This window comes from Dromaius novaehollandiae, chromosome 33, assembly GCF_036370855.1.
Source record: "Dromaius novaehollandiae isolate bDroNov1 chromosome 33, bDroNov1.hap1, whole genome shotgun sequence".
NCBI lineage: Eukaryota > Metazoa > Chordata > Aves > Casuariiformes > Dromaiidae > Dromaius > Dromaius novaehollandiae.
The window spans coordinates 56821-81885 of record NC_088127.1 but is presented as its reverse complement, the minus strand read 5'-3'; the positions used below and the strand labels follow the sequence as shown (position 1 = coordinate 81885).

The 25065-nt window shown below is 71.7% G+C and overlaps 4 protein-coding genes across 5 annotated transcripts in view; 1 reads left to right on the top strand and 3 right to left on the bottom strand.

Annotated features, from left to right (window-relative positions):
- STXBP2 (syntaxin binding protein 2) overlaps window positions 1–7453 on the bottom strand; it is a 29544-nt gene extending 22091 nt beyond the window's left edge. For both annotated transcript variants that reach the window (XM_064499218.1, XM_064499219.1), the window contains exons 1-5: window positions 7383–7453; window positions 6136–6185; window positions 5493–5574; window positions 2911–2987; window positions 1357–1435 (exon numbers count right to left, since the gene is read on the bottom strand). In XM_064499218.1, coding sequence (XP_064355288.1) covers window positions 1357–1435; window positions 2911–2987; window positions 5493–5574; window positions 6136–6185; window positions 7383–7419 — 325 coding nt within the window. In that variant the 5' untranslated portion in view covers window positions 7420–7453. The remainder of the gene's footprint in view (window positions 1–1356; window positions 1436–2910; window positions 2988–5492; window positions 5575–6135; window positions 6186–7382) is intronic.
- Window positions 7454–7603: 150 nt separating this feature from the next.
- Window positions 7604–12057, top strand: TRAPPC5 (trafficking protein particle complex subunit 5). The gene is made up of 2 exons (XM_064499189.1): window positions 7604–7682; window positions 9682–12057. The coding sequence occupies exon 2, from the start codon at window positions 9693–9695 to the stop codon at window positions 10257–10259; it is 567 nt and encodes a 188-aa protein (XP_064355259.1). The 5' UTR covers window positions 7604–7682; window positions 9682–9692; the 3' UTR covers window positions 10260–12057.
- A 1206-nt stretch (window positions 12058–13263) lies between these two features.
- LOC135323946 (uncharacterized) lies at window positions 13264–15420 on the bottom strand. Its single transcript, XM_064499205.1, has one exon. The coding sequence runs from the start codon at window positions 15418–15420 to the stop codon at window positions 13264–13266; it is 2157 nt and encodes a 718-aa protein (XP_064355275.1).
- Window positions 15421–16698: 1278 nt separating this feature from the next.
- On the bottom strand, window positions 16699–23839 carry LOC135323995 (C-type lectin domain family 17, member A-like). Its single transcript, XM_064499399.1, has 6 exons — window positions 23804–23839; window positions 22027–22095; window positions 20878–20961; window positions 19243–19394; window positions 18978–19087; window positions 16699–16846 (listed from the first exon to the last, which is right to left on the bottom strand). Exons 3-6 carry the CDS (start codon window positions 20942–20944, stop codon window positions 16714–16716), a joined length of 462 nt encoding a protein of 153 aa, XP_064355469.1. The 5' UTR covers window positions 20945–20961; window positions 22027–22095; window positions 23804–23839; the 3' UTR covers window positions 16699–16713.
- Between the last annotated feature and the right edge of the window lie 1226 nt (window positions 23840–25065).

The following is a 25065-nucleotide window of genomic DNA, read 5'->3' as shown; positions in this document are numbered from 1 at the left end:
GCACCCACCCCATGGCCCCACAGCACCCACAGGACCCCCAGCCCCACGAGTGCCCCAGCTCCGCAAAGAGGTCCTCGGGGCACCCTGGGCACCCACGGGACCCATAGCACCCATGGGACCCACGGCACCCACCCACGGCCCCATGGGACCCCCAGCACCCACCCCATGGCCCCACAGCACCCAGGGCACTCCCAGCACCCACCCCACAGCCCCCCGGGACCCCCCAGCACCCATGGGACCCCCAGCACCCACCCCACAGCCCCATGGGACCCCCAGCACCCATGGGACCCCCAGCACCCACCCCACAGCCCCCTGGGACCCCCCAGCACCCATGGGACCCCCAGCACCCACCCCACAGCCCCATGGGACCCCCAGCACCCATGGGACCCCCAGCACCCACCCCACAGCCCCATGGGACCCCCAGCACCCAGGGCACCCCCAGCACCCACCCCACAGCCCCCCGGGACCCCCCAGCACCCATGGGACCCCCAGCACCCACCCCCCAGCCCCACAGGACCCCCCAGCTCCCACGGGACCCCCAGCACCCACCCCACAGCCCCACGGGACCCCCAGCACCCATGGGACCCCCAGCACCCACCCCACAGCCCCATGGGACCCCCAGCACCCAGGGCACCCCCAGCACCCACCCCACAGCCCCCTGGGACCCCCCAGCACCCACGGGACCCCCAGCACCCACCCCACAGCCCCATGGGACCCCCAGCCCCATGGGACCCCCAGCACCCATGGGACCCCCAGCACCCATCCCCCAGCCCCACGGGACCCCCAGCACCCAGGGCACCCCCAGCACCCACCCCACAGCCCCCCGGGACCCCCCAGCACCCATGGGACCCCCAGCACCCACCCCACAGCCCCACGGGACCCCAAGCACCCATGGGACCCCCAGCACCCAGGGCACCCCCAGCACCCAGCCCCCTGGGACCCCCCAGCCCCCCTGGACCGGGGGCACCCGCAGCCCCCGACCCCCCTGCACCCATCTGCCCCCCCATGTCCCCACGTCCCCCTGTGTCCCCCCATGTCTGTGTGTCCCCCCCGTGTCCCCCAATGTCCCCCAATGTCCCACGTGCCCCCCATGTCCCCCCGTGTCCCCCAATGTCCCCATGTCCCCCCATGTCCCCACATCCACCTGTTGTCCCCATGTCCCCCCATGTCCCCCCATGTCCCCTGTCCCCCCGGGTCCCCCCGGGTCCCCCAATGTCCCCTGTGTCCCCATGTCCCCCGTGTCCCTGTGTCCCATGTCCCCCCGTCCCCTCCCACGTCCCCCCGGGTCCCCCTGTGTCCCCATGTCCCCCCGTGTCCCCCCGTGTCCCCTGTCCCCCCCGTCCCCCCCGCGCTCACGGTGGGTGAAGAAGACGTGGGCCGCGCGGTACTGGGGGGCCGGGGAGCCCCCAAAGTCCCCGATGAGCCGCCGCACCGACTGCCGCCACAGAGCACCCTCAGGGGGGCACCCTGACCCCCACCCTGAGCCGTGACCCCCATCACCCCGACCCCCACCCTGACCCCCATCACCCCGACCCCCATCACCCTGACCCCCACCCCGACCGCCACCCTGAGCCGTGACCCCCACCCTGACCCCCATCACCCTGACCCCCATCACCCTGACCCCCATCACCCCAGCCACCACCCTGATCCCTGCCATGATCCCCACCCCGACCCCCACCCTGACCCCCACCCTGATCCCCACCCTGACCCCATCAACCCGACCCCCACCCTGACCCCCACCCCGACCCCCACCCCGACCCCCACCCTGAGCCGTGACCCCCACCCTGACCCCCACCCCGACCCCCATCACCCCAGCCACCACCCTGACCCCCACCCTGAGCCGTGACCCCCACCCTGACCCCCACCCCAACCCCCATCACCCCAGCCACCACCCTGACCCCCACCCTGAGCTGTGACCCCCACCCTGACCCCCATCACCCCAACCACCACCCCGACCCCCACCCTGACCCCCACTCTGAGCCATGACCCCCACCCTGACCCCCACCCCAACCCCCACCCTGACCCCCATCACCCCAACCACCACCCTGATCCCTACACCTCAACCCCCACCCTGACCCCCACCCTGAGCCGTGACCCCCACCCCGACCTCCCACCCTCACCCTGACCCCCACCCTGACCTCCATCACCCCAACCCCCACCCTGAGCCGAGACCCCCACCCTGACCCCCACCCTGACCCCCACTCCGACCCCCATCACCCCGACCCCCACCCCCGCACCAACTGCCGCCACAGAGCACCCCCAGGGGAGCACCCTGACCCCCACCCTGACCCCCACCCCAGTGACCCCCACCCTCCCACTCTGACCCCCAACCCCACTGATCTGCACCCCAAGCCCCACCCAGACCCCCCCACCTCCCACCCCACCCTGACCCCCCCCTGCACCCTGACCCCCACCCTGACCCCCCCCACCCTGACCCCCACCCTGACCCCCACCCCCGTACCGGGGCGCAGGGCTGCAGCAGGTACAGGGCCTCCGGGCTGCCACCACAGTGCCCTTAGGGGGCCCCGATCCCCACCCTGACCCCCACCCTGACCCCCCCCACCCTGACCCCCACCCTGACCCCCACCCTGACCCCCCCCCCGTACCGGGGCGCAGGGCTGCAGCAGGTACAGGGCCCCCGGGCTGCCACCACAGTGTCCTTAGGGGGCCCCGACCCCCACCCTGACCCCCCCCACCCTGACCCCCACCCTGACCCCCACCCTGACCCCCACCCTGACCCCCCCCCGTACCGGGGCGCAGGGCTGCAGCAGGTACAGGGCCCCCGGGCTGCCACCACAGTGCCCTTAGGGGGCCCCGACCCCCACCCTGACCCCCTGCACCCTGACCCCCCCCACCCTGACCCCCACCCTGACCCCCACCCTGACCCCCACCCTGACCCCCCCCCCGTACCGGGGCGCAGGGCTGCAGCAGGTACAGGGCCTCCAGGCTGGGGATGGGCTCCCGCCGGCGCCCCAGAGCCTCCACGACTGCACCGGGGGGGGGGGACACGGCGGGGGGGGGGGACACGGGGGGGGTCAGGGGTCAAGGGTCAGGGGTTGGGGGTCACGGGGGGGGCGGAGGGCTCCAGCCGGCGCCGGGTCATATGGGGGGGGGGGACATGGGTCATGGAGGGGGGGACACGGGGGGGGGTGCACAGTGGGTGCTGGGGGGGGGCCGGGGGCACCATGGGGGGCCATGGGGTGCAGTGGGGTGGGGGGGGGGGCTGTGGGGGGCCCATGGGGCACTGGGGGGGCCATGGGGCGCAGGGGGTGCTGTGGGGCACGGGGGGGGCACTGGGGGGGCCATGGGGCTGGGGGGGGCTGGGGGGCACGGGGGGGCACTGGGGGCACTGGGGGGGGCTGGGGGGCACGGGGGGGGCACTGGGGGCACTGTGGGGCTGGGGGGGGGCTGGGGGGCACGGGGGGGGCATGGGGGGGCACTGGGGGCACTGTGGGGCTGGGGGGGGCTGGGGGGCACGGGGGGGGAATGGGGGCACCGGGGGGCTGGGGGGGGCTGGGGGGCACGGGGGGGGCACTGGGGGGCACAAGAGGCACCATGGGGCACTGGGGACACCATGGGGCACGGGGGGGGCACTGGGGGGGCCATGGGGCACAGGAGACACTGGGGGCACTGGGGGGTGCAGGGGGGGGAATGGGGGGGCCATGGGGCGCAGGGGGTGCTGGGGGGCACGGGGGGGGCACTGGGGGGGCCATGGGGCGCAGGGGGTGCTGGGGGGCACGGGGGGGGCACTGGGGGCACTGGGGGGGGCTGTGGGGCACGGGGGGGCACTGGGGGCACCGTGGGGCTGGGGGGGGCTGGGGGGCACGGGGGGGGCACTGGGGGGGCCATGGGGCGCAGGGGGTGCTGGGGGCACGGGGGGGGCACTGGGGGGGCCATGGGGCGCAGGGGGTGCTGTGGGGCACGGGGGGGGCACTGGGGGCACTGGGGGGGCTGGGGGGGGCTGGGGGGCACAGGGGGGGCACTGGGGGGGCCATGGGGCGCAGGGGGGGCTGGGGGGCCCGGGGGGGCACTGGGGGCACCGGGGGGCTGGGGGGGGGCTGGGGGGCACGGGGGGGGCACCGGGGGCTGGGGGGGGCTGGGGGGCACGGGGGGCACTGGGGGGGCCATGGGGCGCAGGGGGTGCTGGGGGGCACGGGGGGGGCACTGGGGGCACCGTGGGGCTGGGGGGGGGCTGGGGGGCACGGGGGGGGAATGGGGGACACAAGAGGCACCATGGGGCACTGGGGACGCCATGGGGCACGGGGGGGCACTGGGGGGGCCATGGGGCACAGGGGACACTGGGGGCACTGGGGGGTGCAGGGGGGGGCACTGGGGGGGCCATGGGGCGCAGGGGGGGCTGTGGGGCACGGGGGGGGCACTGGGGGCACCGTGGGGCTGGGGGGGGCTGGGGGGCACGGGGGGGGGAATGGGGGACACAAGAGGCACCATGGGGCACTGGGGGTGCTGTGGGGCACGGGGGGGGCACTGGGGGGGCCATGGGGCACTGGGGACACCATGGGACACAGGGGGGCACTGGGGGGGCCATGGGGCACTGGGGGGGCCATGGGGCACTGGGGACACTGGGGGCACTGTGGGGTGCAGGGGGGGGCACTGGGGGGGCCATGGGGCACTGGGGACACCATGGGACACAGGGGGGCACTGGGGGGGCCATGGGGCACTGGGGGGGCCATGGGGCACTGGGGACACTGGGGGCACTGTGGGGTGTGGGGGGGGCACTGGGGGTGCCATAGGGTGCCATGGGGCACCATAGGACGCCATGGGGCAGTGGGGGTGCCGTGGGGCACAGGGGGGCACTGGGGGGGCCATGGGGCACTGGGGACACCATGGGACACGGGGGGGCACTGGGGGGGCCATGGGGCACTGGGGGCACCGTGGGGCACAGGGGACACTGGGGGCACTGTGGGGTGCAGGGGGGGGGGCACTGGGGGTGCCATAGGGTGCCATGGGGCACTGGGGGTGCCGTGGGGCACTGTGGGGCACTAGGGCCACCATGGGGTGCAGGGGACACTGGGGGTGCCATGGGGTGCCGTGGGGTGCTGTGGGGTGCTGTGGGGCACTGGGGGTGCCATGGGGTGCCATGGGGCGCCGTGGGGCGCCGTGGGGCAGGGGGGGCACCATGGGGCACTGGGGTGCCGTGGGGCACCATGGGGTGTGGGGGGCACCACGGGGTGCCATGGGGCACTGGGGGTGCTGGGGGCACCGTGGGGCGCAGGTGACACTGGGGGTGCCATGGGGCACCATGGGGTGCTGTGGGGCACAGGGGACACTGGGGACACTGGGGGTGCTGTGGGGTGACGTGGGGCGCCGTGGGGCACTGGGGGTGCCGTGGGGCACAGGGGACACTGGGGACACTGGGGATGCCGTGGGGCGCTGTGGGGCGCCGTGGGGCACTGGGGACGCCGTGGGGCACAGGGGACACTGGGGACACTGGGGGCGCCGTGGGGCGCCGTGGGGCGGGGGGGGCCACTCACTGGTGATGCCCTCGGCCAGGATGTCGGACATCTTGCAGCAGGCGGAGACGATCCTGGTGCTGGGCTGGTCCAGGACGAGCACCTGCGCGAGGGGCGTCGCGGCGGGCCCAGGCGTCCGGGTGCCCCCCCGAGGGGCCCAGGCGTCCGGGCACGCCAAGGGGCCCAGGCATCCGGGCACCCCCGAGGGGACCAGGCGTCCGGGCACCCCCTGAAGGGGCCCAGGCATTCGGGTGCCCCAGAAGGGGCCCAGGCGTCCGGGCACCCCCAAGGGGCCCAGGCGTCCGGGACACCCAGAAGGGGCCCAGGCGTCCGGGCACACCAAGGGGTCCAGGCGTCCGGGTGCCCCAGAAGGGGCCCAAGCATCCGGGTGCCCCAGAAGGGGCCCAGGCGTCCGGCACCCCCCGAAAGGGCCCAGGTGTCCGGGCCTTATGGGGACCCAGGTGTCAAGGACCATGGAGGGGCCCAGGCGTCCGGGACCATGGGGCCCAGGTGTCCGGGATCATGGTGGGGCCCAGGCGTCCGGGCACACCAAGGGGCCCAGGCGTCCGGGAGCACCGTGGCGGGGAGGGGGGAGGCAGCACAGCAGAGGGACCCAGGCGTCACCGGACGCCTGGGCCCCCCGGACGCCTGGGCCCCCCCTTACCTTCCATTCGCCCTCTTTCTTGACGCTCCTGATGACCTCGTTGAGGATCTCTGCGGGGGAGGGGGAGGGGGTCAGGGAGGGGGGGCCCAGGCGTCCGGGCGCCCCCGCTAAGCCGGATCGGCCACCCACCACCTGCCGGGCGCAGCTGGCGGGCCCAGGCGTCCGGGCCCTTCCCCCGCTCCAGCTGGCGGGCCCAGGCGTCCGGGTCACCCCCCCTTCCTCCCTTCCTCCCCCACCCTAAGTCCAAGGACCCAGGTGTCCGGGCCCCTCCCCCACCCCAGCTGGTGGGCCCAGGCATCCGGGTGCCCTCAAGGGGCCCAGGCGTCCGGGAAGGACCCAGGCGTCCAGGTGCCCCCAAAGGGCCCAGGCGTCCGGGCGCCCTGGAAGGGACCCAGGCGTCCGGGTGTCCCCAAGAGGGGCCCAGGCGTCCGGGTGCCCCGGAAGGGGCCCAGGCGTCCGGGTGTCCCCAAGAGGGGCCCAGGCGTCCAGATGCCCCCCAAGGGGCCCAGGCGTCCGGGCACCCCTGAAGGGGCCCAGGTGTCCGGGACACCCAGAAGGGGCCCAGGCGTCCGGGCACCCCGGAAGGGGCCCAGGCGTCCGGGACACCCAGTAGGGACCCAGGCATCCGGGTGCCCCCGGAAGGGGCCCAGGCGTCCAGGCACCCCCGGAAGGGACCCAGGCGTCCGGGTGCCCCCAGAAGGGGCCCAGGCGTCCGGGCACCCCCGGAAGGGGCCCAGGTGTCCGGGTGCCCCCAGAAGGGGCCCAGGCGTCCAGGCACCCCGGAAGGGGCCCAGGTGTCCGGGTGCCCCCAGAAGGGGCCCAGGCGTCCGGGCACCCCAGAGGGGCCCAGGCATCCGGGTGCCCCCAGAAGGGGCCCAGGCGTCCGGGCACCCCCAGAAGGGACCCAGGCGTCCGGGTGCCCCCAGAAAGGGCCCAAGCGTCCGGGTGCCCCCGGAAGGGGCCCAGGCGTCCAGGACACCCAGTAGGGACCCAGGCGTCCGGGTGCCCCTGAAGGGGCCCAGGCGTCCGGGTGCCCCCAGAAGGGGCCCAGGCGTCCGGGCGCCCCAGAAGGGGCCCAGGCGTCCGGGTGCCCCCCAAGGGGCCCAGGCATCCGGGTCCCCCAGAAGGGGCCCAGGCGTCCGGGCACCCCTGCCGGCCCCCCGTGACCCCGTGACCCGCCGTGACCCCGCCGTGACCCCGGGCCGGGGGCGGGGCCAAACCCCCTCCCCTCCCCCCCCCGCACTCACTCTCGCCCACCAGCGCCTTGAGCCCGCGGGGCGCCATCGCCGCGCTTCCGGGTGGGCGGGGCCTCGGCGGGGTGGGCGGGGCCTCGGCGGGGTGGGTGGGCGGGGCCGCGCGGGCACCTGCGGCCGCCCGCGCCAGGCCCCGCCCCCCCGCGCCGCCGGGCCCCGCCCCCTCCGGTTGCCCAGGGCGACGCCCCCTCCTCCTCCTCTCCCCCCCCCCCCCGGCCGCGCTTGGCGGCGGCCGCGCGGCGCTTTTGCGACAGCGGCGACCGTCAAGCGCGAGCGGGGCGCTGGCGGCAGCCGGTGGGTGTCGTGGGCCCCGGGGGGGGGGGGGACCGGGTTTGGGAGGGGGTCCTGGGTTTTGGGGGGGGTCTGGGAACCGGGGGGGGGGTTCTGGGTCCCGGGGGGGCGGTTATGGGTCCCCGGGGGGGAAACTGGGCCTGGGGGGGGGCACCGGGTTTTTGGGGGGGGGGTCTGGGAACCGGGGGGGGGAACTGGGCCTGGGGGGGGGGGAACCGGGTTTTGGGGGGGGTCTCGGGCCCCGGGGGGGGTTCTGGGTCCCCGGGGGGGGGAACTGGGCCTGGGTGGGGAACCGGGTTTTTGGGGGGGGGTCTGGGAACCAGGGGGGGGGGAACCGGGTTTTGGGGGGGGGTTCTGGGTCCCCGGGGGGGGGAACTGGGCCTGGGGGGGGGAACCGGGTTTTGGGGGGGTTCTGGGTCCCTGGGGGGGGGAACCGGGTTTTGGGGGGGTTCTGGGAACCGGGGGGGGGTTCTGGGTCCCCGGGGGGGGAACTGGGCCTGGGGGGGGACCAGGTTTTGGGGGGGGTCTCGGGCCCGGGGGGGGGGGTTCTGGGTCCCCGGGGGGGGGAACTGGGCCTGGGGGGGGGGAACCGGGTTTTGGGGTGGTTCTGGGTCCCTGGGGGGGGGAACCGGGTTTTGGGGGGGTTCTGGGAACCGGGGGGGGGTTCTGGGTCCGGGGGGGGGTCCTGGGTGCGGGGGGGATGGTTCTGGGTGCGGGGGGGGGGGGAACTGGGTGCGGGGGAGGGGGGGTTTATGGGTCCGGGGGGGGTTATGGGTGCAGGGGGGGGTGGTTATGGGTCCCGGGGGGGGTCCTGGGTTGGGGGGACCCAGCGGTGCCACTCAGACCCCAATATGGCCCCCCCAGTGGGTGCCCCCCCCCAGGGCTCACCCTATGGGTGTCACCACCACGGGGGGGGGGGGGGGGGGGCTGGGACGGTGCCGCCATCTTGGGGCTCCCCCCATGGGTGCCGCCACCCCGGGGTGGGTGCTGACCTGGTGCCACCCCTCAGGGTCTCACCCCATGGGTGTCACCCCAACTTGGGGCTCCCCCAATGGGTGCCGCCACCCTGGGGCTCATCCTGATGGGTGTCACCTCAACTTGGGGGTCTCCATGATGGGTGTCACCTCAACTTGGGGGTCTCCATGACGGGTGCCACCACCCCAAAGTTAGTCTTGACGTGGTACCACCACCCCAGGGTGATCCCCATCATGGTGCCACCACCCTGGGGCTCTCCCTGGTGGGTGTCACCTCAACTTGGGGGTCTCCTTGATGGGTGCCACCGCCCCAGGGTGAGCCCAGTCATGGTGCCACCCCTCAGGGTCTCACCCGATGGGTGCCACCACCCCAGGGTGGGTCCTGATGTGGTGCCGCCACCCTGGGGCTCTCCCTGGTGGGTGTCACCTCAACTCAGGGGTCTCCATGACGGGTGCCACCACCCCAAAGTTAGTCTTGACGTGGTGCCACCACCCCAGGGTGATCCCCATCATGGTGCCACCACCCTGGGGCTCTCCCTGGTGGGTGTCACCTCAACTTGGGGGTCTCCCTGATGGGTGCCACTGCCCCAGGGTGAGCCCAGTCATGGTGCCACCCCTCAGGGTCTCACCCGATGGGTGCCACCACCCCAGGGTGGGTCCTGACGTGGTGCCGCCACCCTGGGGCTCATCCTGATGTGGCGTCACCTCAACTCAGGGGTCTCCATGATGGGTGCCACCACCCCAAAGTTAGTCTTGATGTGGTGCCACCACCCTGGGGTGAGCCCAGTCATGGTGCCACCCCTCAGGGTCTCACCCCATGGGTGTCACCTCAACATGGAGCCCAACCTGATGGGTGCCGCCACCCTGGGGCCCTCCCTGGTGGGTGTCACCTCAACTTGGGGGTCTCCATGACGGGTGCCACCACCCCAAAGTTAGTCTTGACGTGGTGCCACCACCCCGGGGTGACCCCCACCACGGCGCCACCCTTCCGGCAGACCCCCCCGCTCACCCCCCGCCTCCGCCCGCAGCCCCCGCCGCCATGGAGGCCCGCTTCACGCGGGGCAAATCGCCGCTGCTGGAGCGCCCGCTGGGCCGCCCGCGGGCCGAGGTCAGCCTGGGCGCCTTCGCCCTGCTCTTCTCCGAGCTGGTGCAGTACTGCCAGCGGCGCGTCTACTCGGTGGCCGAGCTGCAGGCCCAGCTGGCCCGCCTGGGCCGCCGCGTGGGCCTCCGCGCCCTGGAGGCCTTGGCGGGCCGCGAGCGGGGCGCCCGCCGCGAGACCCGCCTCCTGGGCGCCCTCCTCTTCGTCAAGGGGCCCCTGTGGCGGGCCCTCTTCGGCAAGGAGGCCGACAAGCTGGAGCAGGCCAACGACGACGCCCGCACCTACTACATCATCGAGCGCGAGCCCCTCGTCAACGCCTTCATCTCGGTGCCGCGCGACGCCAGCAGCCTCAACTGCGCCGCCTTCGCCGCCGGCCTCGTCGAGGCCGCCCTGGGCGCCGGCGGCTTCGCCGCCAAGGTCACCGCCCACTGGCACAAGGGCACCACCCTCATGATCAAGTTCGACGAGGCCGTGGTGGCCCGCGACAAGAGCCTCGAGGGCCGCTGAGGACGCCGCCGGGGCCCCTGGGGGCTTCCGGGCTCCGTGGAGAGGCTCGGCTTCCCGTCGGGGGACGTCGCGGGTCGGGTCTGGCCCTGCTGGCGCCGGTCCTCCGCCCTCCTGGTGGCCCTCGACCTTCTCCTTGTGTCTCCTGGTGGCCCTCGTTCTCCCTCATGAGTCTCCTGGTGGCCCTCGACCTCCTCCTTGAGTCTCCTGGTGGCCCTCGACCTCCTCCTTGAGTCTCCTGGTGGCCCTTGACCTCCTCCTTGTGTCTCCTGGTGGCCCTCGACCTCCTCCTTGAGTCTCCTGGTGGCCCTCGACCTCCTCCTTGTGTCTCCTGGTGGCCCTCGACCTTCTCCTTGAGTCTCCTGGTGGCCCTCGACCTTCTCCTTGTGTCTCCTGGTGGCCCTCGACCTTCTCCTTGAGTCTCCTGGTGGCCCTCAACCTCCTCCTTGAGTCTCCTGGTGGCCCTTGACCTCCTCCTTGTGTCTCCTGGTGGCCCTCGACCTCCTCCTTGAGTCTCCTGGTGGCCCTCGTTGTCCCTCATGAGTCTCCTGGTGGCCCTCGACCTTCTCCTTGAGTCTCCTGGTGGCCCTCGTTCTCCCTCATGAGTCTCCTGGTGGCCCTCAACCTCCTCCTTGAGTCTCCTGGTGGCCCTTGACCTCCTCCTTGTGTCTCCTGGTGGCCCTTGACCTTCTCCTTGTGTCTCCTGGTGGCCCTCGTTGTCCCTCATGAGTCTCCTGGTGGCCCTCGACCTTCTCCTTGAGTCTCCTGGTGGCCCTCGTTCTCCCTCATGAGTCTCCTGGTGGCCCTCGACCTTCTCCTTGAGTCTCCTGGTGGCCCTCGACCTTCTCCTTTTGTCTCCTGGTGACCCTCGACCTTCTCCTTGTGTCTCCTGGTGGCCCTCGTTGTCCCTCATGAGTCTCCTGGTGGCCCTCGACCTCCTGCTTGTGTCTTCTGGTGGCCCTCAACCTTCTCCTTGTGTCTCCTGGTGGCCCTCGTTGTCCCTCATGAGTCTCCTGGTGGCCCTCGACCTTCTCTTTGTGTCTCCTGGTGGCCCTCGATCTTCTTGAGTCTCCTGGTGGCCCTCGACCTTCTCCTCGAGTCTCCTGGTGGCCCTCGACCTTCTCCTTGAGTCTCCTGGTGGCCCTCGACCTTCTCCTTGAGTCTCCTGGTGGCCCTCGACCTTCTCCTTGTGTCTCCTGGTGGCCCTCGACCTTCTCCTTGAGTCTCCTGGTGGCCCTCGACCTCCTCCTTGTGTCTCCTGGTGGCCCTCGACCTTCTCCTTGTGTCTCCTGGTGGCCCTCGACCTTCTCCTTGTGTCTCCTGGTGGCCCTCGACCTCCTTGTGTCTCCTGGTGACCCTCAACCTCCTCCTTGTGTCTCTTGGTGGCCCTCAGCCTCCCTTGGGGCACCGGGGGTGGTTCCTGTCCCCACACGTTGGCCCTTGTCCCTCCTGGTGGCCCTCAGCCTCCGTTGGGGACACCACAGATGGTTCCTGTCCCCAAATGTTGGCCCTTGTCCATCCTGATGGCACTCGGCCTCCCTCAGGGACACTGGGGGTGGTTCCTGTCCCCACGCGCTGGCCCTGGTCCCCCCCGGTGGCCCTCACCCTTCCTCAGAGACCCTGGAGGTAGTCCCTGTCCCCACGCGCTGGCCCTTGTCCCTCCTGGTGGCCCTCGGCTCTTCGCTGGGGACCCTGGGACCAGTTGATGTCCCCACGCGCTGTCCCTTGTCCCCCCGGTGGCCCTCGTCCTCCCTTGGGGACGGCGGAGCTGGCGTGTGTCACGATAAACCCTCCTCCGTCACCTGTGATGTCCCCTGGCTCGTTCTTGGGGTTGGGGACGCCGGGGCCCCTTCTTGGGCACGGTGGGGTGGCCCTTGTCCCCCCTTGGGGACAACGGGGTGGCACTTGTCCATGCTGGGGACACCGAGGCTCAATCTCGAGGACGTGGGGGTGGCCCCATGCCTCGTGGGGACACTGGGGTTGGCTCTGGGGATGTGGGGGTGTCACCCTGTCCCTTGGGGACACCAAGACCCACCTTTGGGGACCTGGGGGTGTCCTGGTGCCCCTTGGGGACACCGGGGCTGGCTCTGGGGACATGGGGGTGTCCCCATGTCCCTTGGGGACCTTGCGGTGGCTCTTGCTCCTCCTGGGGACACCAACCTCCCCCCTTGGGGACATGGGGGTGTCCCCTGTGTCCCCCAGCCCCCCCGCCGTGGCAGCGCCTGGGGCAGCTGTGGGAGCAGCTGGAGAAGGAGGGTGAGAGGGGACATGGGGGGGGACACGGGGACACGGTGGGGACATGGGGGACATGGAGGGACATGGGGACACACAAGGGGACACAGGACACGAGAGGACATGGTGGGACATAGGGGGACATGAGGGACAAAGGGACATGGGGGATGTGGAGGGACATGGGGATGTTGGGGACATGGGGGGACATGGAGGCACATGGTGGCCATGAGAGGACATGAGGGACATGGGACATGGAGGGACATGGGGGGACATGGAGGACACATGGGACATGGACAGGACGTACGGGACACAAGGGACATGGGGGGACACGTGGGACACAGGGGGGACATGTGAGATCCTGGGGGGCACAAGGGACATGAGGGGACAGGTGGGCCATGGGGGACATGTGGGACATGGATGGGACGTGTGGGACATGGGGGACACGTGGGACACAGGGACATGGGCATGGGGGACATGGGGGACACATGGGACATGGGGGGGGCACATGTGGGCCACAGGGGGATACGTGGGACACCAGGGGACACGTGGGTCACCGGGTGGACACATGGGACACAGGGGGGCCATGAGGGACACCAGGGGACACGTGGGACATGGGTAGGTGGGACACCGGTTGGGGGGGACATGGGGACAGAGACGCTTGGCTGCGCTGCCAGAAGAGCTGGCGGGGAGGAACGGGGGGACACGGTGGGGACCCCACCGCGGGGGTCTGCGCGCAGCCGGGGGATGTCCCCGCGTCCCCCCAACCCCACATCCCTCACGTCCCCCCTCCCCGTGTCCCCGTGCCACCCGTGTCCCCCGTGTCCCCATCGGCCAGGCCCTGTGGGCTCCCCGCGGTGCCTTTATTGGGGGTGGCCACAGGGGACGCAGGGACAGCGGTGGGGGACAGCGGTGGGGCTGGTGGCAGGGGACAGCGGTGGGGCTGGTGGCAGGGGACAGCAGGCAGCTGCGGGCACAGGGACGGGGGCTGGCCGTGGGCATCTAGGGGACGTTGATGGGGGTGGGGCTGGGTGAGGACGGTGGTGGGGACATTGGTGACGTTGGCTGGGACGTTGATGGGGACATTGGTGGGGACGTTGGTGGTGACGTTGGCTGGGACGTTGGTGGGGACATTGGTGACGCTGGTGGGGATGGTGATGGGGACGTCGGTTGGGATGTTGCCTGGGACTGCGGTGGGGATGTTGTCATTGGCTGGGATGGTGGTGGGGACGTGGGGACGGTGATGGGGACATTGGGATGGCAATGGGGACGTGGGGACGGTGGTGGGGACGGTGGTGGGGACGTGGGGACGGTGGTGGGGATGGTGGTGGTGACGTGGGGATGGTGGTGGGCATGTTGGGATGGTGACGGGGATGTGGGGATGGTGATGGGGACGTTGGGATGGTGATGGGGACGTTGGGATGGTGATGGCTACATGGGGACAGTGGTGGGGATGGTGGTGGGGACGTTGGGACGGTGGTGGGTACGTGGGGATGGTGGAGGGGACGTGGGGATGGCGATGGGGATGTGGGGATGGTGGTGGGGACGTAGGGATGGTGGTGGGGATGGTGATGGGGACGTGGGGACAGCGATGGGGATGTGGGGACGGTGGTGGGGACGTGGGGATGGTGGTGGTGACGTGGGGATGGTGATGGGCATGTTGGGATGGTGACGGGGACGTGGAGACGGTGGTGGGTACATTGGGATGGTGATGGGGACATTGGGACGGTGATGGGGATGTGGGGACGGCGATGGGTACGTTGGGATGGCGATGGGGACGTGGGGATGGCGATGGGGACGTGGGGACAGTGGTGGGTACGTTGGGATGGTGATGGGGACGTGGGGATGGCGATGGGGACGTGGGGACGGTGACGTTGGGACGGTGGTGGGTACGTTGGGATGGCGATGGGGATGTTTGCGGAGACGTTGGTGGGGACGTCGGTGATGACGACGGCGCCGCCGGACGCCGGGGACCACAGGGGACACCGAGGGGACCCAGGGGGGCCACGTGGGGACTGGGGGGACCCGGGGGGCCACCCCTAGGGCCCGGCGGGGCGCTCGCAGACCCAGTAGTCGGGGCGGTCGCAGGCCAGGTCGTTGGTGGACATGGTGATCGGGACGTGGGGATGGCGATGGGGACGTTGGGATGGCGATGGGGACGTGGGGATGGTGGTGGGGACGTTGGGATGGTGATGGGGACGTTGGGATGGCGATGGGGACGTGGGGACGGTGATGGGGACATGGGGACGGTGGTGGGGACGTGGGGACGGCGATGGGGACGTGGAGATGGTGATGGGGACGTTGGGACGGCGATGGGGACGTTGGGACGGTGGTGGGGACGTGGGGATGGTGACGTTGGGACGGTGGTGGGTACGTGGGGATGGTGATGGTGACGTTGGGATGGTGATGGGGACGTGGGGATGGTGGTGGGGACGTTGGGATGGTGGTGGGGACGTTGGGACGGCGATGGGGACGTGGGGATGGTGGTAGGTACGTGGGGACGGTGACGTTGGGACGGTGGTGGGTACGTGGGGATGGCGATGGGGACGTGGGGACGGTGACGTTGGGACGGTGGTGGGTACGTGGGGATGGCGATGGGGACGTTGGGATGGTGACGTTGGGACGGTGATGGGTACGTGGGGACGGCGATGGGGACGTTTGCGGAGACGTTGGTGGGGACGTCGGTGATGACGACGGTGCCGCCGGACGCCGGGGACCACAGGGGACACCGAGGGGACCCGGGGGGGCCACGTGGGGACTGGGGGGCCACCCCTAGGGCCCGGCGGGGCGCTCGCAGACCCAGTAGTCGGGGCGGTCGCAGGCCAGGTCGTTGGTGGACATGGTGATCGGGACGTGGGGATGGTGATGGGGACGTTGGGATGGCGATGGGTACGTTGGGATGGCGATGGGTACGTGGGGATGGTGGTGGGGACATTGGGACAGCGATGGGTACGTGGGGATGGTGGTGGGTACATTGGGATGGCGATGGTGACGTTGGGATGGTGGTGGGTACGTGGGGATGGTGACGTTGGGACGGTGGTGGGTACGTGGGGATGGTGGTGGGTACGTGGGGACGGCGATGGGGACGTTTGCGGAGACGTTGGTGGGGACGTCGGTGATGACGACGGCGCCGCCGGACGCCGGGGACCACAGGGGACACCGAGGGGACCCGGGGGGGCCACGTGGGCACTGGGGGGACCCGGGGGGCCACCCCTAGGGCCCGGCGGGGCGCTCGCAGACCCAGTAGTTGGGGCGGTCGCAGGCCAGGTCGTTGGTGGAGATGGTGATCGGGACGTGGGGATGGCGATGGGGACGTTGGGATGGCGATGGGGACGTGGGGATGGTGGTGGGTACGTTGGGATGGCGATGGGGACGTGGAGATGGTGATGGGGACGTTGGGATGGTGATGGGGACGTTGGGACGGTGGTGGGGACGTTGGGACGGCGATGGTGATGTTGGGATGGTGGTGGGTACGTGGGGATGGTGACGTTGGGACGGTGGTGGGTACGTGGGGACGGTGGTGGGGACATTTGGATGGTGGTGGGTACATTGGGATGGTGGTGGGGACGTGGGGATGGCGATGGTGACGTTGGGGACGGTGGTGGGTACGTGGGGACGGTGGTGGGTACGTGGGGACGGCGATGGGGACGTTGGGATGGTGGTGGGTACGTTGGGATGGTGATGGGGACGTGGGGATGGCGATGGGGACGTTGGGATGGTGGTGGGGATGTTGGGACGGCGATGGGGACTTTGGGATGGTGGTGGGTACGTGGGGATGGTGGAGGGGATGTTGGGATGGCGATGGGGACGTGGGGATGGCGATGGGGACGTGGGGATGGCGATGGTGACATGGGGATGGTGATGGGGACATTGGGATGGTGGTGGGGACGTGGGGATGGTGATGGGGATGTGGGGATGGTGGTGGGTACATGGGGATGGCAGTGGTGACATTGGGACGGTGGTGGGTACGTTGGGACGGCGATGGGGACGTGGGGATGGCGATGGGGACGTTGGGATGGTGATGGGTACGTGGGGATGGCGATGGGGACGTGGGGACGGTGACGTTGGGACGGTGGTGGGTACGTTGGGATGGCGATGAGGACGTTTGCGGAGACGTTGGTGGGGACGTCGGTGATGACGACGGCGCCGCCGGACGCCAGGGACCACAGGGGACCACAGGGGACACCGAGGGGCCACGTGGGGACGGGGGGGACCCGGGGGGCCACCCCTAGGGCCCGGCGGGGCGCTCGCAGACCCAGTAGTCGGGGCGGTCGCAGGCCAGGTCGTTCCAGCGGCCGTCGGGCAGCAACGTGCCGCAGTTCTCCGCCCGCCCGCCGTTGGGCTCCCCCGAGCTCCAGAAGCTGCCGGGGGGGGGGGTCGGGGGGGGGGTCAGGGGTCAGGGGGCGGGGCCAAGGGTCGGGGGTCACCGGGGTCGGGGGTCACCGGGGTCGGGGGTCACCGGGGTCGGGGGGACAAGGGAAACGGGGAGGGGGGGGGTCGGGGATGGGGGGGTCCCATGGGGGCCTGGAGGTCCCAGGGGTCTGGGGGGGGTCACAGGTTTCAGGGGGGGTCACATGGGTCGGGGGGGGGTCCCAGAGGTCTGGTGGGGGGTCCCAGGGGTCCGGGGGGGGTCCCAGAGGTCCGGGGCGGTCACAGGCACCGGGGGGGGGGGGTCCCAGAGGTCCAGGGGGGGTCCCAGGGGTCTGGGGGGGTCCCAGGGGTCCAGGGGGGTGTCCCAGAAATCAGGGGGGGTCCCCGGGGTCCGGGGGGAGTCACAGGCATCAGGGGGGTCCCAGAGGTCCGGGGGGGGTCCCAGGGGTCTGGGGGGGGTCACAGGTTTCAGGGGGGGTCACATGGGTCGGGGGGGGGGTCCCAGAGGTCTGGTGGGGGGGTCCCAGGGGTCTGGGGGGGGGTCCCAGAGGTCCGGGGTGGTCACAGGCACCGGGGCGGGGGGTCCCAGAGGTCCAGGGGGGGTCCCAGGGGTCCGGGGGGGGTCACAGGGGTCCAGGGGGGGTCACAGGGGTCAGGGGGGTCCCAGAGGTCCGGGAGGGGGTCATGGGTTTTGGGGGGGGTGACAGGGTTCGGGGGGTCCCAGAGGTCTGGGGGGGGGTCACAGGTTTTGGGGGGGGGGTCCTGGGGGGAATTGGGGGGTCTGGGACATCTCAGGGGGGTGGGGGGTCCCAATCGGATTTGGGGGGGTCCTGAGGGTCGGGGGGGGGTCTCAGGGGGATATGGGGGGCCCTGGAGGAGTTCGGGGGGGTCCCAGGGGTTTGGGGGGGTCCCAGGAGGCCCCAGCTGGGTTTTGGGGGGGTCCCTGGGGTTTGGGGGGGTCCCTGGGGGTTCAGGGTGGCCCTGGGGCTCTGGGGGGGGTCCCAGGGGCTTGGGGGGGTCCCAGGAGGCCCCAGCTGGGTTTTGGGGGGTCTCTGGAGGTTTGGGGGGTCCCTGGGGGGGCTTTGGGGGGGTCCCTGAGGGCTTTGGGGGGTTCCTGGGGGTTCGGGGGGGTCCCTGGGGGTTTCGGGGGGTCCCTGGAGGTTTTGGGGGTCCCTGGGGGTTTTGGGGGGGTCCCTAGGGGTTTGGAGGGGTCCCTGGGGTTTGGGGGGGTCCCTGGAGGTTTTGGGGGGGTCGCTGGGGGTCGGGGGGGTCCCTGGGGATTCGGGGGTTCCTGGAGGTTTTGGGGGGGTCGCTGGGGGTCGGGGGGGTACCTGGGGGTTTGGGGGAGTCCCTGGGGGTTTGGGGGAGTCCCTGGAGGTTTTGGGGGTCCCTGGAGGTTTTGGGGTCCCTGGAGGTTTTGGGGGGGTCCCTGGGGGTTCGGAGGGGTCCCTGGGGTTTGGGGGGGTCCCTGGGGGTTGGAGGGGGTCCCTGAAGCTTTGGGAGGGTCCCAGGGGCTTGGGGGGGTCCCAGGAGGCCCCAGCTGGGTTTTGGGGGGATCCTGGGGGTTCAGGGGGGTCCCTGGGGATTTGGAGGTGTTGGGGGGGTCCCTGGGGGTTTGGGGGGTCCCTGGGGGTTTGGGGGATTCCTGGGGTTTTGGGGGGTCCCTGGGGGTTTCGGGGGGGTCCCTAGGGGTTTGGAGGGGTCCCTGGGGTTTGGGGGGGTCCCTGGAGGTTTTGGGGGGGTCCCTGGGGTTTGGGGGAGTCCCAGGAGGTTTTGGGGGGGTCCCTGGGGGTTCGGGGGGGTCCCTGGGGTTTGGGGGAGTCCCAGGAGGTTTTGGGGGTCCCTGGGGGTTCGGGGGGGTCCCTGGGGTTTGGGGGAGTCCCAGGAGGTTTTGGGGGTCCCTGGGGGTTCGGGGGGGGTCCCTGGGGGTTCAGGGAGGTCCCTGGAGGTCTGGGGGGGGTGCTGGGGGTCGGGTGGGTACCTGGGGGGTCAGGAGGGTCCCTGCAGGTTTTGGGGGTCCCTGGGGGTCAGGAGGGTCCCTGGAGGTTTTGGGGGGTCCCTGGGGGGTCAGGAGGGTCCCTGGAGGTTTCGGGGGGGTCCCTGGGGGTCGGGGGGGGGTACCTGAGCCCCAGGGGGGTCCCATCCTGCCAGTGCCAGCTCCCCTCCTTCTCGCGGTCGCTGAGGCCCAGCCAGTAGCCGCGGGGCTGCGGCGCCGTCCGCACCACGAAGTCCTGGGGGGGGGGGGGGGGAAGGGGGGGGCACCCGGACGCCTGGGCCCCCCTGCTCCCCCAACTCCCCCAACCCCCCCATTTCCCGCTGCCCCTCTACTCCAGGACTTACGGCAGCCGTAAATCCCCGAGCGCAGGGGGCCCCCCCCCCCACCCACCTGCTCGGCGGCGGAGTCGACGATGAGGAGGTGGGCGCCCCGCGCCGCGCAGAAGCCTTCGGCCTCGCGCCACCGCCGCCCCGTCGCCGAGAAGAAGTAGCAGCTGCCCCCGAAGGCGGCCCAGCCCCGCGGACAGGGCCGCAGCAGCTCCGCTGCGAGAGACGGAGGGAGGGGGGGGCCCAGGCGTCCGGGAAGGGCTAGGCTATGTCAAGGGGGCCCAGGTGTCCGGGTGGGGTTAGGTCATGTCACGGGGGCCCAGGTGTCCGGGTGGGGTTAGGTCATGTCATGGGGGCCCAGGCCTCCGGGTAGGGTTAGGCCAGGTCACGGGGGCCCAGGCGTCCGGGTGGGGTTAGGTCATGTCACGGGGGCCCAGGTGTCCGGGTAGGGTTAGGCCAGGCCACGGGGGCCCAGGCGTCCGGGCAGGGTTAGGTCATGTCATAGGGGCCCAGGCATCCGGGTGGGGTTAGGCCAGGCCACGGGGGCCCAGGCGTCCGGGCAGGGTTAGGTCATGTCATGGGGGCCCAGGCGTCCGGGTAGGGTTAGGCTAGGCCAGGGGGGCCCAGGCGTCCGGGCGGGGTTAGGCCATGTCCCAGGGGCCCAGGCGTCCGGGCAGGGTTAGGTCATGTCATGGGGGCCCAGGTCTCCGGGCAGGGTTAGGCCATGTCAAGGGGCCCAGGAGTCCGGGCAGCGCTAGACCAGGCCAAAGGGGCCCAGGCGTCCGGGCAGGGTTAGGCTAGGCCAGGGGGGCCCAGGCGTCCGGGCAGGGTTAGGCCATGTCATGGGGGCCCAGGCGTCCGGGCAGGGTTAGGTCATGTCATGGGGGCCCAGGTGTCCGGGCAGGGTTAGGCCAGGTCACGGGGGCCCAGGCGTCCGGGCAGGGTTAGGCCATGTCATGGGGGCCCAGGCATCCGGGTGGGGTTAGGCCAGGCCACAGGGGCCCAGGAGTCCAGGCAGGGTTAGGCCAGGCCACAGGGGCCCAGGAGTCCAGGCAGGGTTAGGCCAGGCCACAGGGGCCCAGGCGTCCGGGCAGGGTTAGGCCAGGTCATGGGGGCCCAGGCGTCCGGGCAGGGTTAGGTCATGTCATAGGGGCCCAGGCATCCGGGCAGGGTTAGGCCAGGCCAGGGGGGCCCAGGCGTCCGGGTGGTGTTAGGCCATGTCATGGGGGCCCAGGCGTCCGGGCAGGGTTAGGCCAGGCCACAGGGGCCCAGGCGTCCGGGCGGGGTTAGGTCATGTCAAGGGGGCCCAGGCGTCCGGGCAGGGTTAGGCCAGGCCACAGGGGCCCAGGCGTCCGGGCGGGGTTAGGTCATGTCAAGGGGGCCCAGGCGTCCGGGCAGGGTTAGGCCAGGCCACAGGGGCCCAGGCGTCCGGGCGGGGTTAGGTCATGTCAAGGGGGCCCAGGCATCCGGGTGGGGTTAGGCCAGACCACAGGGGCCCAGGCGTCCGGGCACCAATGCAGCCCCATCCCCCCTCCCCCCCCCCCCCCCGCCAGGGAACCCAGCCATCCGGAGTGGGGGCCCAGGCGTTCGGGGAGGGGCCCAGGCGTCCGGAGTGGGGGCCCAGGCATCCGGAGTCGGGGCCCAGGCGTCCGGGAGGGGCCCAGGCGTCCGGGGAGGGGCCCAGGCGTCCGGGACTCACCCAGGGAGCTGCGCAGGGAGGCCAAATCCTGCTGCAGCTGCTGCTGCTGGGTCCGCGCCACCACCATGGCCTCATCCAGGCTCCCTGCGGGGGCCCGGGCGGGTGCTCAGCACCCATCTTTGGGGCTCAGCACCCCAAAAATGGGGCTCAGCACCCATCTGTGGGGCTCAGCACCCCCTTACCCGGTGCTCAGCACCCCAAAATGGGCCTCAGCACCCACATTTGGGGCTCAGCACCCGTGTGTGGGGCTCAGCACCCCCAAAATAGGGCTCAGCACCCATGTGTGGGGCTCAGCACCCCGGTATGGGGCTCAGCACCCCAAAATGGGGCTCGAGACCCCCAAAAATGGGCCTCAGCACCCCAAAAATGGGTCTCAGCACCCCTTACCCGGTGCTCAGCACGCAGGTGTGGGGCTCAGCACCCCAAAATGGGGCTCAGCACCCCGATGTGGGGCTCAGCACCCAGGTGGGGGACTCAGCACCCCAAAATGGGGCTCGAGACCCCCAAAAATGGGCCTCAGCACCCCAAAAATGGGGCTCAGCACCCCTTACCCGGTGCTCAGCACCCGTGTGTGGGGCTCAGCACCCATGTGTGGGGCTCAGCACCCGGGTGTGGGGCTCAGCACCCCCAGAATAGGGCTCAGCACCCAAGTGTGGGGCTCAGCACCCGTGTGTGCAGCTCAGCACCCCGGTGTGGGGCTCGGCACCCATCTTTGGGGCTCAGCACCCATGTGTGGGGCTCAGCACCCCCAAAATAGGGCTCAGCACCCGTGTGTGGGGCTCAGCACCCGGGTGTGGGGCTCAGAACATCCAAAATAGGGCTCAGCACCCGTGTGTGGGGCTCAGCACCCATGTGTGGGGCTCAGCACCCGGGTGTGGGGCTCAGCACCCCCAAAATAGGGCTCAGCACCCATGTGTGGGGCTCAGCACCCCCAAAGTAGGGCTCAGCACCCATCTGTGGGGCTCAGCACCCGTGTGTGGGGCTCAGCACCCATGTGTGGGGCTCAGCACCCCCAAAATAGGGCTCAGCACCCATGTGTTGGGCTCAGCACCCAAGTGTGGGGCTCAGCACCCCCAAAGTAGGGCTCAGCACCCGTGTGTGGGGCTCAGCACCCCGGTGTGGGGCTCAGCACCCATGTGTGGGGCTCACCCAGCGCCTCCCGCACGGCCCCCACGTCGGCACCGACCTCGGCCCGGAGCCGCTGCCGCAGCCACGACACTGCGGGGCCGGGGGGGGGTCAGCACCCAGCACCCAGCACCCCCCCAGCACCCCCCAGCACCCATAACCCAGCACCCAGTGTCCCCCCCTGGATCCACAACCCCCCCAGCACCCACAAACCTCCCCAGCGCCCAGCCCCCTCCAGCACCCCCAGCCCCCCCCAACACCCAACACCCCCCCAGCACCCACAACCCCCCCCCCAAGCACCCAGCCCCCAGCACCCAGCCCCCTCCAGCACCCACAACCCCCCAACACCCAACACCCCCCCAGCACCCCCCAGCACCCACAACCCTCCCAGCCTCCCCCAGCACCCACAACCCCCCCAGCACCCACAAACCCCCCCAACCCCCCAGACCCCCCAGCACCCACAAACCCCCCCCCAGCACGCAGCACCCAGCCCCCCCAGCACCCACAACCCCCCCCAAGCACCCAGCCCATGGCACCCAAGCCCCCCAGCCCCCCCAGCCCCCCCAACACCCCCCCCCAGCACCCACAAAACCCCCCAGCACCCAACCCCCCCAGCACTTGCAACCCAGCACCCAGCACCTTCAATCCGGCACCCAAGCCCCCCAGCCCCCCCCAGCACCCACAACCCCCCCCAGCACCCACAAACCTCCCTAGCACCCAGCCTCTGGCACCCAGCACCCACAAAACCCCCCCAGCACCCACAAACCCCCCCAGCATCCACAACCCCCCCCAGCACCCACAAAACCCCCCCAGCACCCACAACCCCCCCAGCATCCACAAACCTCCCCAGCACCCACAACCCCCCCCAGCACCCAGCCCCTGGCACCCAGCACCCCCAGCACTCAACACCCCCCCAACCCCCCAGCCCCCCCCAGCACCCACAACCCCCCCCAGCACCCACAAACCTCCCCAGCACCCAGCCTCTGGCACCCAGCACCCACAAACCCCCCCAGCACCCACAAACCCCCCCAGCACCCAGCCCCTGGCACCCAGCACCCCCAGCACCCACAACCCCCCAACCCCCCAGCCCCCCCAGCACCCACAACCCCCCCCAGCACCCACAAACCTCCCCAGCACCCACAAACCCCCCCAGCACCCAGCCCCTGGCACCCAGCACCCCCAGCACCCAACACCCCCGCAACCCCCCAGCCCCCCCCAGCCCCCACAACCCCCCCCAGCACCCACAAACCTCCCCAGCACCCAGCCTCTGGCACCCAGCACCCACAAACCCCCCCAGCACCCACAAACCCCCCCCAGCACCCAACCCATGGCACCCAGCACCCCCAGCACCCAACACCCCCGCAACCCCCCAGCCCCCCCCAGCACCCACAACCCCCCCCAGCACCCACAAACCTCCCCAGCACCCAGCCTCTGGCACCCAGCACCCACAAACCCCCCCCAGCACCCACAACCCCCCCAGCACCCACAAACCCACCCAGCACCCAACCCCCCCCAGCACCCACAAACCTCCCCAGCACCCAGCCTCTGGCACCCAGCACCCACAAAACCCCCCCAGCACCCAGCCTCTGGCACCCAGCACCCCCAGCACCCAACACCCCCGCAACCCCCCAGCCCCCCCAGCACCCACAACCCCCCCAGCACCCACAACCCCCCCCAAGCACCCAACCCATGGCACCCAGCCCCCCCAGGACCCACAACCCCCCCCAGCACCCGCAACCCCCCCAGCACCCACAAAACCCCCCCCAGCACCCACAACCCCCCCCAGCCCCCCCGCACTCACGGCCGCCCAGCCCGAGGAGCAGGAGCAGGAGGAGCAGGAGGAGGAGGAGGAGGAGGGCGGCGAGGCCGAGGGGCAGCGGCCCCCCCCCCCGGCAGCCCCCCCCCCAGCCCGGGGGGGCCTCGGCGCCGCAGGGGCAGCGGGGCAGCAGCCGGGCTGTGGGGCGCAGCCCCCCCCCCCCCGGTGAGGCCAAGGACCCCCCCGGGGGGCAAATGACCCCCCCCATGGGGCAAATGACCCCCCCGTGGGGCAAATAACCCCCCCATGGGACAAATGACCCCCCCCATGGGGCAAATGACCCCCCCCATGGGGCAAATGACCCCCCCGTGGGGCAAATAACCCCCCCATGGGACAAATGACCCCCCCCATGGGGCAAATGACCCCCCCCATGGGGCAAATGACCCCCCCCATGGGGCAAATGACCCCCCCCATGGGACAAATGACCCCCCCCCGGGGCAAATAACCCCCCCATGGGGCAAATGACCCCCCAAAATGGGGCAAAGACCCCCCCCGGGGGAAAGACCCCCCCCATAGGGCAAATAACCCCCCATGGGCCAGAGACCCCCCCCATGGGGCAAAGACCCCCCCATGGGGCAATGACCCCCCCCCGGGGGCAATGACCCCCCCCATAGGGCAAATAACCCCCCCATGGGCCAGAGACCCCCCCCGGGGGGCAAAGACCCCCCCATGGGGCAAATAACCCCCCCGTGGGGCAAATAACCCCCCCGTGGGGCAAAGACCCCCCCATAGGGCCGACACCCCCCCCCGGGGCAAATAACCCCCCCCATGGGGCAGATTCCCCCCCCCCATAGAGCAAATAACCCCCCCCCCGGGGCAAAGATCCCCCCCATGGGGCAAATGACCCCCCAAAATGGGGCAAATGACCCCCCCGGGGGAAAGACCCCCCCCATGGGGCAAATAACCCCCCCATAGAGCAAATACCCAGCTCCCGGGGCAAATACCCCCCCATGGGGCAAATGACCCCCCCATAGAGCAAATACACCCCCCCCGAGGCAAAGACGACCCCCCCCCACGGGGCAGATCCCCCCCCTTCAGGGCAAATAACCCCCCCATGGGGCAAATAACCCCCCCGGAGCAAAGACCCCCCCATAGGGCAAATAACCCCCCCATGGGGCAAAGACCCCTCCAATGGGGCGAATCCCCCCCCATAGAGCAAATAAACCCCCCGTGGGGCAATGACCCCCCCCATGGGGCAAATAACCCCCCCATAGGGCAAATAACCCCCCCGTGGGGCAAAGACCCCC